At 40.6% G+C, this 15385-nt stretch overlaps 1 protein-coding gene across 1 annotated transcript in view; it reads right to left on the bottom strand.

The window, feature by feature from the left end:
* LOC126399942 (RNA binding protein fox-1 homolog 3-like) overlaps positions 1-15385 on the bottom strand; it is a 414850-nt gene that overhangs the window by 119471 nt on the left and 279994 nt on the right. The window contains exons 5-7 of the mRNA XM_050060302.1: positions 8891-8983; positions 3322-3382; positions 592-645 (exon numbers count right to left, since the gene is read on the bottom strand). Of these exons, the coding sequence (XP_049916259.1) occupies positions 592-645; positions 3322-3382; positions 8891-8983 (208 nt within the window). The remainder of the gene's footprint in view (positions 1-591; positions 646-3321; positions 3383-8890; positions 8984-15385) is intronic.

The following is a 15385-nucleotide window of genomic DNA, read 5'->3' as shown; positions in this document are numbered from 1 at the left end:
AGGAACATCAGTACACTATCACAATTCAAGTCCCGACTCAAAACACACCTGTTTAAGATCGCCTTTTCCCTTCACTAACCCCATTTCCTGTCCACATCTAACTGTTTTTACTCGTGTGTACTTTTTGTGATTTTCTTTTGTAATCTTATTTTAAATTATTTTAATTGATTTTATTGTGTACTGTGCATTGTCTTTTATCCATTGTAAGGTGTCCTTGAGTGACAGAAAGGCGCCTAAGAAATAAAATGTATTATTATATTATTATTATTATCTGTGATGTGTCCTAAGTAGGCGCAAGTGACGCGTTGTAGTGTGGTTGGGTGAAACGTTTGACCCCTCATACACACACACACACACACACACACACACACACCTGGTAACATTTACATCTGTAAGCTGTGTCAAGATTGGTCTGATTCACAAGGTGGATGCTCACACCTTTTACACAACACATGGAGTGAAGACAAAGGGCGGGGTGTGAGGATAAAAACAGATGAGTGGATATAGACTGAGCAGTAGAAATAAGGACTCTGCTTTATAGCTGGTTTTCTTCATGCATTCTTCTCTTTTCAGAACTGTGTGATTCTTTACCTGCATAAAATTCAGGGCCATATACTGCTCCAACCACTGGATTCAGCTTCCAGCCTGCACAGGAGAAACACACACACACACACACACACACACACACAGGGTATATGTTAGCATTGCTGCATGAACTTGTATCTTTTCTACAGATTTGCGATACTATTAATTCCTCTCTTTTAAAATAAAAGATATCAGAATATCAGCCTTAACTGCTATATTTGTCCATCCAACAGGGCATCATACATAATGTCTTCAACATGTTGCATCAAAATGCTACATGCAAAGGCATCTCTTTGAAAAACCTCCAAAACCTTTGCTGGCTAGTAGTTACAGTATATCCAACACTGTCTAATAGAAATACATGAAATCGACCTGACTTCGTAACAACGCATTACATGAAATGTGTTAAAACTATGTAAAATGTCATAAACAACTCCAATGCAAATTGTATTACGAACAGTCACAGTTTCAAACACATGGTTAATGTAGTTTAAACTGTGAAATGGTTGCAGTGTGGTTAGGTTTATGGAAAGGAAAACACTTGGTTAGGTTTACAGAAAAAAAAAAAAAAATGTGTGGTACATAATGTACTTTGAGTACTTTTGGTTTCACACGGGACACAAACATCAGTCTCCTGGTTGAAAGTCCATGCTTGTTTGACCCACCCTATGTGTACTTTACAATTAAAGAAATATATCACTGCTTGAAAATTTTTTTACCCAACACATTCTTACTTCGACCTTGTCACATATCCATGTTTAGTCATGGACTTTTCACGTCAACGTATGACATGCAAGGTACTCTAGGTGTGTTGGTTGTTGATGTTCTGATAGGCTGTCAACTTCAGCCTCTTACATGCATTGTGTGTTTTCAAAACACATTTCTATTTTCACTGAAAATGTACAGTTTGCATCCAGTCTCTTTCAAAATAAACGCACTACATTGGCACAACATGGTGATTGACATTTTTTTTTACTTCAACAACAAATGTACGTGGTTGGGTTTTGCCAACAAAAGTACGTGATTGAGTTTAGGAAGAACGAACAGGGTTTGGTTTTACAATCTTACGGGAACTGAACACCTGCCTCCAGGGTGAAAGTTTAGTGGTTGTTGGACCCATCCAGCACCCCTCCCGCCTGCCCTACTTGGATTTCTGCCTGGACTTTCATTGTTGTGTCCTTACCCTCCGAGCAGAGGATGAGATCAAGTGCCATATACAGAGATAGTAAATGGTTGTTATTGCCATGTTATGCCAATGTTATTGTTTATAAAGCGCTGCCGACACATATGTTATACGTCACGCTAGAGGCTGACACTGTTGTGATAGAAGCCATGGCCATCACACCTTTTTTGATTCCGCAAATGCAGGCATGCTGTTTAAAATCACACACTGGAGCGGCATGATGTCGCCATTGTTAAGTTTTTGTGTAAAACTACAAGGACGCAGTAAAGAAGGGACTTCGTGGTGGCCCTATAGCGTCTTCTCTATGCAAAAAGGGCTAATGATGAGAGGTGGTCTCCTTAATCTTAAAATATTGTGTCATCTTGTTTCAGTGCATATTCTCCTGTTTGGCGGTACATCTTGTAAAATTAAAAACCAACTGCAGACCCTTGTTCTTCCTCTTCTATTTATCCTACACATTCGTACAAATGTGGTCATAAGAAATGTTGATTGATGTGCTCTGTAGTTCTTCTTGTCTTTTTTTATTTAATTGAATTTTTGATGTTTGGCAACAGCTTGCTCAACTGCTAAAGCCAGAACTGAGGAAGATGGTGAGAGAGAGAGATGAGCTGGGAGGAAATACGAGTGTGTGTGTGTGTGTGTGTGTGTGTTGTGTGTGTGCTTGGGGCCTGATGACAGTGATGAATGGAAAACCCTTCAGGGCTCATTCTCTCTCTCTGCACCCTCAAACAAGATGGAGGTGTGCGTCTGTGTGTGTGTGTGTGTGTGTGTGTGTGTGCACGCGTGCACGTGTGTGTAAGAGAGGGGTGCTGACATGTCTGGCCATTTAATTCCTCCCCTTGTTCATCCATCCTCTCTCTCTCCCTCTTTGCTTCTCTTGCTTTGCACTGTCTCTGCCGTTCACTCCCTCTCTCCCTCCTCCACTCTTTCATTCTATTCACATGAATGACAGTCTGCAAGAGAGATGGAGTAGAGAAACACACCCTAATGGCCCTTCTCTCCAACTTTAGGTGTGACTCCTCACTCTTTTTTATTGGCTCCATACATTTAGAACACCCCCATCCCCTCCTTTTTGATATCCCCCCTCCATCTCCAGCCATGCTCTTTTCTCCGCTGCTCTTTTCCTTTTATCCCTGCTGAGTAAGAAAATATTTCACTTTGCTATTTGCACAATATTTCAAACCAAATCGACCGCCTCTTCGACAAATATTGATTTTGTTAATCAAATGTGAACAACTCATTTTGTATGAGGGTAGAATCTGCTGCCTGGCTTTTGGTTTCTTTTCCACTCCCAGTCCAAGCTGAGTGGGTAGAATTGGATCAGAATGATTTACTCCTGCTATAAAACCATAAGATCTGTTGCTCTGTAATGTAGCCAGCTCTGATACTGGCAGTGGAATGGAATAATGGGCAAGACAAACAGAGAGTGGAGAAAACAGAGGAAACTAAGAGTAGGAGAATAAGACATGAGAGAGGGAAAAAGTAAAGGAAAGCAGCAATTAAAAGGTGCACAAAGGAGCTTGCAAGACATGGAAAACAGGCTGAAGTCTTACCGTTTGTATAAGGGTTTGCCAACTTTTTGTTGGTCATTACTCTGGCTGTGGCATTGTTTACCTATCAACAGACAAACAGCAGTTAGTGTGAGAGCAGATACACAAAAACACACATAAACAAGAAAGAACTTTGGATAATCCACCTCACAACCACTCTCCATGCCATGCTTATATTTTATCACTCGAGCAAGTGAGGGTACATGCAACAAGTCACAGGTGTGATGTTGAAATACATTCAGCAACATCAGAGAAAATGAATGAGGGAAAATTCAAACTTTTAAAAATGAAAACACACAGACATTACAGTTTGTAAAACTGTAATGTCTGTGTGTTTTCATGATTTTGATTTAAAATCTAAAAAAATAAAGCTTTAAAAAGCTTTTTGGAGGTGCTTTTGTGTCACAATGTATTTTCTATCCAAATAGTTACAGAAATCGTCCTACATCTATTCCATTTGCTCTGATGTACACCAACAACAATGTTTCTTCTACCTCCCAACTCGCCTTATGCGTTACACTCAAGGTATCAGGTGTCAGTTTCTGCTTGTGACATGCACTGTGTCTTTTTAAAATAAACTTCTGTGTTTACAGGAAATGTAGGTTTCTGCACTAAGATTACTTTAAGTTCAGGCAACAAATCTACTTGGTTAGGTTTGGAAAAAAGGGGTTAAAATAATTTGTAATAGGGACGCATGATAATATTACCACTTCATCAGTATTGGGCAATATTGGCTTTGAAATTAATTATTAGAATCGGTCAACATGGTTTTGATTATTTTGCTCAATGAATGAATATTCATACATATTATTATGTATTTCATATCTCCATCTGTTATTAGGCCATCGCAGTAAGACTATGCATGCATAATATGATGTTAATTACACTACAGAATAGACTTGATGATCACTAATATAAGGTGGGGAAAAAAACAGATATATCAATAGCAGTATCTGTTATCAGCCAAACACATTGTTATATATCGGCATATCAGATATCGTGCATAAAATTCAATATGGTGCATTCCTGATTTGTAATGTTACTTCAGTTATGAACATATCTTCATTAGTACGCCACATAAGTCACATGACTAACTACATTTTGAAGGGAAAAAAAAAGAAGTAATAAAATAATGTTGATTTTTAGTTTCACAGGGGACACAAACAGCAGTCTCTTGGGTGAAAGTCCTGTGTTAGTTAACCGAGTCCAACCTCCAGCCTACACGGACTGTCTCATTCTTTATACTACGATAGTTGCTAGCAAACCAAGTGTCTATTATTGCTGTAGATGGGTTTCAGTGGAGCTCGGTCAAAGCTTGGTGCGTCTCAACAACACTTTCTCATCCCAACTTGTCAAATATCACTGCTTTTGCAGTAGGTCTAAATGTCAAAGATGCACTAGGTTCCCTCCTTCATCAGTTTTCGACTTTCAGGGATGGCGTGTTAATTTACACTTGTTAATTGCGTTGTTTGTTGTAAAAATAAACTTCCATTTTCACAGGAAATGTACAGTTTCTACTCAATACATGCATACAATTTAAAAAAAAAAAAAAAAAAAAACTTACAATGTAAGTAAAACACTTTGTTTTTAGGTTTACTTCCTTAAATTTAGGCAACAAAAGTCCATGGTTAGATTTAGAAAAAAACGTCATGGTTCAGCTTAAAATAAGTGCACCTGTTACTAATGTAATGTCACTAGTGTAGCATGCTAGCACACTATGTTTAATAACTCCATTGACTTTTGGGCCTCTAGTTTCCCGGCGCAGCGCAAGGTGGCGCAGGGTGGCGAACCCCACGCAGAGCTAGTTTCGAGCAGCGCAACCCGAGGCGCGCTCAGTTTGGTAGTTTAGCAGACCGAGGTGCACTGAGATGGGTGTGGCGGCGCAGCTGGGGGAGGTGTCGACAGATCCAGCTTGGCGCAGTGACACTTTCGTGCCAAAAGGCTTCGCCGAAGGCGCACTAAAAGCTTGCCAGCTGAAACCAGGTCTACTGTCAACGCAGGCGGAGCGCAGCCAGTGTAAGTGTAAGTTTGGCTGACCGGCGGACAGTGCGCACACGTCACCAAAACCTCACAGACAGGTTTCCAGAATGTCAGGCACATTAACAATGCAATAAATAGCCACAAAAACCACTATTCAATGCAACTATCTGCAATCAGCACATAAATGTATCTCCATATCTGCTGTCCTGTCACATCTGATGTCAGATCAAAGGGGATTGGCACCGTTTGGCACGCGTAATGGAAACCCAACCTGATTTGTTTAACACAGCTGCAAATTAATGAGTTCACATTCCTCTCAGCCAACCACAAACAGCTACAGCATCAGATAGGCAGTATATATTCAGCATCTGTCATCTTAGAAAAGTCAAAAGAAAAGAAACAGAGTGAGACTGCGAGAGAGAAAGAGAGAGAGCGCGCGCGCACGAGAGAAACGCAACATTGATTTACAATTGTGGTGACCTCCTCCCAGGCTACCTTTGCATCATCAGCCCGTGGAGGTCTGCTTGCAGTTCCGTATATTCGGACACTGCGAGCTTGGACCTCCCGGACCAAAACATCAGTTTCCTCCTGGGAGAAGTTTGGCCGTCTGATGCTGCTGCTCTCTTCTGCCATGGCGAATTGAGTAAACTCTCATTACGCCTTCGCGTGGCGCATTAAGGGCGAGGAGAGGGGCTCATTTGATTGGTGTGATGTGAATCGGCTGTGTAAAACCCACTCCACGCCTTCTCTCCTCCCTCTTTCCGACTTGCGCAGGTAGGAGGGACAGAGGTGGGAAAGAGGAGTAGCTGCGCCAGCGCGCACGGTGTGCCAAACTTGCAAAATCCGCCTGGCCACACCCAGTTGGCAAAGCGCAGGTGCGCTGCGCTTCCGCCTCGCCTGGTCTGCGAAACTAGAGGCCTTGGTTTCACACGGGAAACAAAGCGAGCTTACAGGTGAAAGGTCAGAGGTTTTTTTTAACCCACCCACCTCCCATTCCACTGACGTTATGCAGACGTTCTCACTCTTTATACTAGAGTTTTTGCCCCCTGTGTCAGAAACAGCCACTGCCCATCAATCATACTCCTGCAAAGGGTGACTCTGTGTGTGGGTATCTGACGCTGAGGTTCACTGAAAAAGCGGCAGTATTTGATGTGTTGGGAATAAGAACGGGCTGATCTTGTACAGAGGCTAAAGAGTGCCAGTGACCAAGCTGATGTATTTGACGCCCTGGAAATGAGAACAGGCTGCTGTCACCGCTGGTAATTCTCTTCTTCTAATGTATGGGGTGAAATTTTGTGTTGCCATATGTATTCCATGTACAGCCACTGTTACCTTGTTTTGAATGCTATGTCTCCTGCTGCTGACTTATTAAGATGGCAAATGAGCTGATTAATAAGCTAATAATTTCTCAACAGGGGCTTACAGCTCATTTTTACCTGACCTCCTGGCAGGCTGTATTGCATGCAGTTCGGTCTCCTAAAAATCACATTTATATACCACACATTTGGCAACAGCAAATATGTTTGGGGGAAATGTAATGCCATCCAGATTATATTTGCTTTTAACATAACGAGTCATTTGCCAAGTCATTAAAATGTCCTTATGTCAGTATTTCATTTGTTTTCCAACAGTATTTGCTCTTGCAGGACAAGATCTGCTCACTGGGACAAAAGCATCACTACATTTTTTATCGTCCTTTTTAGGCACTCAAAGCCTTTGGTTAAGGTTAAGAAAGATGATGGGAAATTTCAAAAGTGACTTGAGGAATGAAGCATGTTTTACTTTATCATGTATCCAAAACCACAACCTCTCCTTCACTAAAACCAAAGTGCTTTTGTTGTCTAATCCAACCACATGCAGAACCGCTGCTCTCAGTGTCAAAGTCTTGTTTTTTGTTCAGCCACGATCCACCAACTCTTCACCCAAAAAAACCCAAAAACAAACAAAAGAAGAAAAAAAACTTTACTGGTGAGCATTATGCAGTCCCTCTGGGATTTCATGGGCTGTTTTAGTGATTGTTGCGGCCTGAAATACCTGATTCAGCTTTTCTATAAAATTGTGGTGCATGTTGCCATGTTTATAGACATGTTTTGAAATAAAATTGTGGGGTCAAATGACAATGGACAAAATAATTGTGATATTGTCCCAGATTGTGTGCTTATTATAATTATGAGTATTCAGGGTTTCCTACAGAATTAGAATCTGTGTTTGTGGGGTTGGTATTGGTGGCAGCTGTTGCCATAACAAGGATCAAGGACAACAAGGACCTTTTTCGTGAGATGCTCTCCTCTTGCTCTTTCTGTCTGGTTAGCATGAGCTAACACAGCACAATGTGATTTCATCCCTACTCTTCATATTTTGCTACTTTGGCAGAAACCCCGCAGCAGTGGTTATCATCTAACACAGTGTCGTAACATCTATACCAAAACTGATTATACAGGCAGTGTTTTTGTTTCCTAAAAACTTTAACAGGAAGACATAGAATTATTAATTAGTATTAGTTTTAGTATTAGTAGGGATGCATGATATTGGATTTTTTTTTCGATATCCGATATGCCAATATATAACATGTCATTTGGATGATAACCAATACAGATATCAATGTATCCACTTTTTTTCCCCATCAAACTTTAGTGATCATCAAGTCTCTTCTGTAGTGGAATCATATTATCATATCCTATCATATTAAACATGCATACTCTTATCGTGATGGCCCACCAGCAGATGGAGACATGATGTACAATTCTTCTCAATGTATGTAATATTCATTCATTGGCAAAATAAGAAAAAGCATGTTGGCTGATTCTGATAGTTCATTTTAAAGCCAATATTGGCTGATACTGATGACATGTTGATAATATTGTGCATCACCTAAGTATCAGTAGCAGCAGTAGTAGTAGTAGAGACAGGGTTGCTGCATGTGAGATTACTGAATGTAAATAGTTGTTAAGGTAAAATACAAGTCTTGTGACGCAGTCAAAAATATCAACATGTGAAACAGCCTCAAGATTTCTCTGTTAGATGAACCCTGGTGAGTTAAAAAGAAAACTGGGGACAGGAAAAGAGTGAGCAGACAGATGGAAAGATGGGTGAGATTTGACTCCACGCAAGAGGATGGTCACATCAAAATGGAACACCAACTGCTACGTTTTGAGGGCAACAAGTCTGAACAATGTGTAAGACACACTGGCATTTGATCATCACTTGGAAGGAGTTCATTTTTACCAGGGGAGTTTTTACCTCACTGCAAAACCACTGTCATCTCATGCATACACCACAGATACAAACACACATGACACACTCCATCATGAGCAAAGTGGAATCTACCATTTGTGTCAAAAAACACTGCCACGCAATTACACACCACTGAGTAAGTCTGTCATTCTCTTTGTCACACACACTTACGGATCAGGGTTCGGCATGCAGCGTTCAAGGTGCAGCAGGCAGGTGGGAGAGAGGGAATGGACGGAGTAAGAGAGGGGAGGGAGTATTGCAGGAAACATCAGGCAGGCAGAGAAAGGACAGAGAGTCGGGGAAAAAGTAAAAAGGGGGGGGGAGCAAGAGGTAAGAAGATACAAGAAAAGGAAGGCACCTCTATTTTGCGTCCCTCTACGATTGTACCATTTAGTTTCTCTCGTGCACGGTCAGCATCTGCACTCGTTTCAAATGTTACAAACCCAAAGCCCTGCAGTGGCCAGGAGGTGGGGTTGAAAATCAAGCGACAAAAGGAGGGAAGTCCCGAAATTAAATTATGAAACAAACGGGGAAAAGAAGAGAAGAAGAAAAAGACACAAAGCACAGATGAGAGAGCTGCAGGTCAGGAGGAGGTCTACATCCAGAAGCAGACGCCAGAGACATGTCAGGCTGATTAGACAAACATGGGAAACAGAGCAGGACTTACAGTAAGTAAAGTTGGAAACACAGGACATCAAACCACAGACGGGAGCCCTGATTATACTTTAATTACCATCTCATCATTGTGGTGTGTGTGTGTGTGCTTCTATTCTCTGTTCCTATTACCATCGTAGACTCTGCTGCACATGCATTTACAGAAACAACTGGCCCTAATTGAATTAGCAGATTGAATGAAAGCCTCCACACACAGAATGGAGTTTGGGATGTGTGTGTGTGTGTGTGTGTATGTTTGCTGTAGGATACAGTTGCTCTGCTGGTTTGCAGAGGCCCTGTGGGAGAGCAGATAAGTGCCATACAATTACAATCTCCACGGCATCAGTCATCCGTGACTTACTGAGCCCCAGGACGTAGCTTGCTCATGAGACCTTGTCTTTGTGTTAGGCTGGGCCTGGAGATGCAGCTCACTCAAACAGCCCATATGCGCTAAAACATGCCTCCAAACCCTAAACTGCAAAGCCTCATCTATCTATGTCAATGAGCTTAAAGCAGGCAGAGAGTGAGGGCTGAAGAATCATCTCTGCTCTCACTGATTACTGCCTGTGTGAAGGGCTCTGTGTTAAACCTGAACAGTGTTGTTAAACTTACTGTGGTGTAAATAAGGAATTCTAACTTTATAAACTTGCGAAGAGATACGACAGAACCATGGACACCTGTTTAATCACATTTAGTCCAATTTACACGAGATTTCCCTGGCTTACTGTACTTGTAGAGCCTACTGACATCAGTCCTTCAAACCAAACATTTCTGTTGTTGAAACGTGTGTTTTATTTTTGTTGCTCCAATCAGTTCTATCAGTTTCTATGACTATGTACTTACCAGGTTAATTGCTAAGATGTCAGAACACAGCAACATCAATAGAAATAGATCCAAGGGGTCAAGAAACACAAGGAATTACATAATCAGGGAGGCTAAAAGATGTGTTATAAAATACCTTAAAGGTTTGCTTTGGTTTAGGGCAACCCAACTGCTAGAAAAAAATGTTTGTATTGTAGGGGTGGCTGTAGCTCAGATGTAGAGTGAATCGTTCACTGGGGGTGTTTTAGTTCTGACGTCTGGAATTGAAAGTGATAACCTAACAGTCTTTCCACAGAATCCCTCTCTATCAGATCATTATTTAATAACTTTTGATTTCTTTTTACTCTATTACACGCCACTCAGCAACAGTTACTATACTAGATGTTTATCAGATAGTGCTGTTGCAAAATTTAAGGCAAAGATTCCATCGACGTTGAATTTAATACCATGTCCAGTTTTCCCGTACCGACTTTAACCTCTCCCAAATTGATCATCTTGTCGATAGCGCTGCAGGCTTGCTGCGAACACTCGACTCTGTAGCACCTCTTTAAGAATTTAACAAAGCATAGAAAGTTCGCTCCTTGGTACAACTCTCAAACCTGACAATTAGACAAATTTTGCGAAAATTTGAAAGGAATTGGTGATTAACCAAACTGGAAGAATCTCGTTTAGTCTGGGAATAAAGTCTCAAAGCGAATAAGAGGGGCCTCCGCAATGCCAGAGCAAACTATTACTCAGCATTAATAGAAGAAAATAAGAACAACCCCAGGTTTCTTTTCAGCACTGTAGCCAGGATGACTGAGAGTCACAGCTTTATTGAGCCTTGTATTCCTTTAGCCCTTAGCAGTAATGATTATGACAAAATTCTAACTACTAGAGACAAAATTCATGACCTCCTGCCCTGAAACGGAACCAATCTGCCTTCAAACACAACTGTAAGACCTAATATATATTTAGTTAGCTTCTCCCCGGTTTCTCTTCAACAATTAACCGCAATGATTTCTTCATCTAAATCGTCGTGTCTCTTAGACCCCATCCCAACTAGGCTACTTAAGGAAGTCTTACCTTTAGTTAACACTCACATATTAGACATGTCCTTTAAGGTAGCTGTAATTAAACCTCTTCTAAAAAAGCCCACCCTGGATCCAGAGGTGTTAGCCAACTATTGACCAATATCTAATCTTCCCTTTCTTTCAAAGATCCTTGATAATAATTTATTTGAGGAATTTCAGTCAGGATTTAGAGTGCATCATAGCACTGAGACAGCACTAGTTAAAATTACAAATGATCTTCTGATTGTTTCAGACAAAGAACTCGTCTCTGTACTTGTTTTATTAGATCTTATTGCGGCATTTGACACAATTGACCATCAAATTCTGCTATAGAGACTGGAACATTTAATTGGCCTAAAAGGTTCTGCACTAAGCTGGTTTAAATCTTATTTATCTGATCGTTTTCAGTTCGATCATGTTTATGATGAATCATCTCTGCGTACTAAAGTTTGTTTTGGAGTTCCACAAGGTTCTGTGCTCGGACCAATCCTATTCACTCTATATATGCTTCCCTTAGGTAGCTTAGGTAACATCATTAGAAATCACTCTGTAAATTTCCATTGTTATATAGATGATACACAATTGTATTTATCTGTAAAGCCATAAAAAACTGATCAATTAACTAAACTTCAAAAATGCCTTAAAGACATAAAAACCTGGATGAGCACCAATTTCCTGATGTTAAATTCAGACAAAACTGAAGTTATTGTTCTTGGCCCCAAACAACTCAGAGACTCTTTATCTGATGACATAGTTTCTCTGGATGGCATTGCTCTGGCCTCTAGCACTACTGTAAGAAACCTAGGAGTAATATTTGACCAAGATTTGTCTTTTAATTCCCATTTAAAACAAACCTCACGGACTGCGTTTTTTTCATCTGCGTAATATTGCGAACATTAGCCCTGTCCTGACCCGAAAAGATGCAGAAAAATTGGTCCACGCTTTTGTTACCTCTGGGCTGGATTACCGTAATTCCCTATTATCAGGTAGCTCTAATAAGTCTTTAAAAACTCTACAGCTAATTCAGAACGCAGCGGCACGTGTACTAACAGGAACTAAGAAACAAGATCATATTTCTCCTGTTTTAGCTTCTCTGCACTGGCTCCCTGTAAAATCCAGAATTTAATTAAAAATCCTACTCCTAACTTACAAAGCTTTAAATGGTCAGGCTCCGTCATATCTTAGAGAGCTCATAGTGCCCTATTATCCCACCAGAACACTGCGCTCTGAGAATGCAGGGTTACTCGTGGTCCCTAAAGTCACCAAAAGTAGATCAGGCCTTCAGGTATCAGGCTCCTCTCCTGTGGAATCATCTTCCTGTTGTGGTCCAGGAGGCAGACACCGTCTCCACAAAGACTAGACTCAACACTTTCCTTTTTGATAAAGCTTATAGTTAGGGCTGGCTCAGGCTAGTGGCTAGTTAGGCTGACTTAGGCCTAGTCTGCCGGGGGACCTCCTATAATACACCGAGCACCTTCTCTCCTTCTCTCTCTCTCTCTCTCTCTCTCTCTCTCCTTTGCTAACACTAATGTCCTGTTACTGCATCTCGCTAACTCGGCTGTACTGCATGTCACTAACTCGGCTTCTTCTGCGGAGCCTTTGTGCTCCACTGTCTCGCAGGTTAACTTATATCGCAGCTGTGCCTGGATAGTGTGACGTGTGTGGTTGTGCTGCTGCCGTGGTCCTGCCTGATGCCTCCTGCTGCTGTTATCATTAGTCATACTTCTACTGTTATTATACGCATATGATTATTGGCACATATGTATACTATCGTATATTAATATATACTTTCAACATATTGTACCACAATAGCCGTAATTAGAATTATAATATTATTACTTTATTTAATGTTGTTGTAAGCTAATGTCATTACTGTCTGTCCTGCATCTCTCTCCGTCTCTGTCTCTCCTTCTGTCTCACTGTGTCATACGGATTACTGTTAATTTACCATGTTGATCTGTTCTGTACGTTATAGTGTTTTTTTGGGGAGTTTTTCCTTATCCGCTGCAAGGGTCCTAAGGACAGAGGGATGTCGTATGCTGTAAAGCCCTGTGAGGCAAATTGTGATTTGTGATATTGGGCTTTATAAATAAAACTGATTGATTGATATATCGATTTAATGATCAATGATCCAATCACATCGATGCAAAGTGAAAAAATTAATCCATATTTTCATCTTTAGGATACGCTTTTATTTTGAAAGTCTGTGTCACTGTCAAACAGCAGTTGGCAGATGGCAAGCAGCCAAGAGAAAGATAATGAGGATATTGTTATTCACTCGGGAATAAATCAGCAGAGTGGAAATATTTTGGATTTCGGAGAAAATAAGGATCAACAGACAGAGCACATGACGTATGTAAACAATGCTGTAATGAGATAAAACATGACACAACATTACCTGCCTGGACAAGCGTCTCACTGCGCTAACTTCTTGCTTTAGCAACATTAGCTGCTCTGTTTTAACAATGTTCGGCTGAAAAACCGTTCATGCAGACTGAAATTCAACCATGCTGTTCTGTCTGGAAATAGAGTGACTTAAACCACCTGTGAGTAAGAAAAATAATAACGTTGCATGTAATTTGTTAAGCCATGAGAAGAGGAAAAATGTCTGCTAGTCGATAGGCTAATTTATGCAATGCAAACATGCTTAAGCTAATAATAGGTGATTAGCAAAAAACAATGGTTTGTCCATGAACCTTAACAGTTATTACTGAGCTGAATGTTATACTTCTGTTGAATTATCTTGTTGTTAATCTGTGTTTTATGGCTGTTTGGATGGAAAAGTTTGCCTTCAGGGCTTTAAGCCAGATATTCTTGAGGTTTTATAAAAACAAGAGGATGGTTTGGGTTAAAATGAAAAGATTTCTTCCAGAACGGTCTCTCTGACAGAAAGCCCTGAAGGTTAACTTATCCCATTTGCTGTTTTATTTGTGTGGGGTCAGTTTAAAGTGAACTTTACTGTACTTATTATTTATGTGTTGTGTGTGTGTTATGTGTTTTATGGCCAAAAGTAAAAAAGAAAGGGGTGGCAGTGTCTTCTGTAACATATTGTGTTTAATGGCCATTTAATATCGCCTAATATCGATCGCAGACCCCTGAATTGTATCGAACCGAACTCTTATCATGGCAGACTTTGTAATATCGGAAAATATCGTATTGTTTCCAAATAATCAATATAATATCATATCGTGATTTAACTGGTGATTTACACCCCTATCGTTCACTAATCGAAAGATCAGTTGTTCGATACCTGGCTTCTCCAGGCCGAAGCATCCCTGGGCAAGTTTCTGAGCCCCAAATTGCTCCCAACGGCTGTTCCATCACTGTGTGATGGTTACTGAGTAGCAGTTGGCACCCTGTATGGTAACCTCAGCCACAAGTATATGAATGTGACATGTAGTGTAAAAGTGCTTTGAGTGGTTGGAAGACTAGACAGGTGCTGTACAAGTGCAGTCCCTTTACCATTTAAGGTTTCCGCAAACCATGGGTAATGTACATTTGTACATAATCCTGTAGTTCATATATTAAAACTTTACGTTTTCCAACAACACTGTGGTGAAGGTGTGGTTAGGTTTAGGCACAAAAATCACTTGGGTAAGGTTGGGAAAAAGATCATGTTTTAGCTTGAAGCAAAAGCTGCTGGAAAACACCACAATGTGTCTGTGAGCTTGCTAGCAAGCTAGCTTGTTTTACAAAGTGGAGAAGGTGGTATGATATAGTTATGGGAGCTACAACAATGATATCTGTAAGTTACCCGTGATTGTAATTTTTTAGAATATGATTAATTATGTAAGTATCTACTCACACATCTTTTCAGTGGTTAGTCTGAGACCACAGCTGCTGAATATGTGGTTTGTTTACATGATATGACAGGGTTCCATATTTAACGGATCCAGTGTGGGCAGAGAGCTTCTGATGTAGCATGATGCGCCGTGACAGTTGGACACTTGCTTGCTGTAAGGACACAGTGTTACAGTGGTCTACAGCTTCGCAGGCGTCTCACCTAGGTGACATGCCATCCATCATCCCCTCCATCTCCAGATGACAAAGTCAGCTTACATATTATGTCACTTTAGAAACGGTGATATAATAATTATGGAATGTACAAATGTAATGTGTAGTTTGCGTGTATAATGCAAACATTCTTGGTTCAGAAAGAATAATCACGGTTTGGATTAAGCGCAAGTAGTTGCTTGTTGGTTAAACATAAGTTGTAATTAGGTAAGAACAAATGTCCGATGCCATTGTTCTTCTTGGGGGACAGTCTCTAGTGTTTGTGTTTATTAGTATAGAGTGGCTTGGCAGTTGCATCACATATCTGTCAA

The sequence above is a fragment of the Epinephelus moara genome, chromosome 13 (assembly GCF_006386435.1).
Source record: "Epinephelus moara isolate mb chromosome 13, YSFRI_EMoa_1.0, whole genome shotgun sequence".
Lineage (NCBI taxonomy): Eukaryota > Metazoa > Chordata > Actinopteri > Perciformes > Serranidae > Epinephelus > Epinephelus moara.
This window is presented reverse-complemented; position numbering and strand designations above follow the sequence as displayed.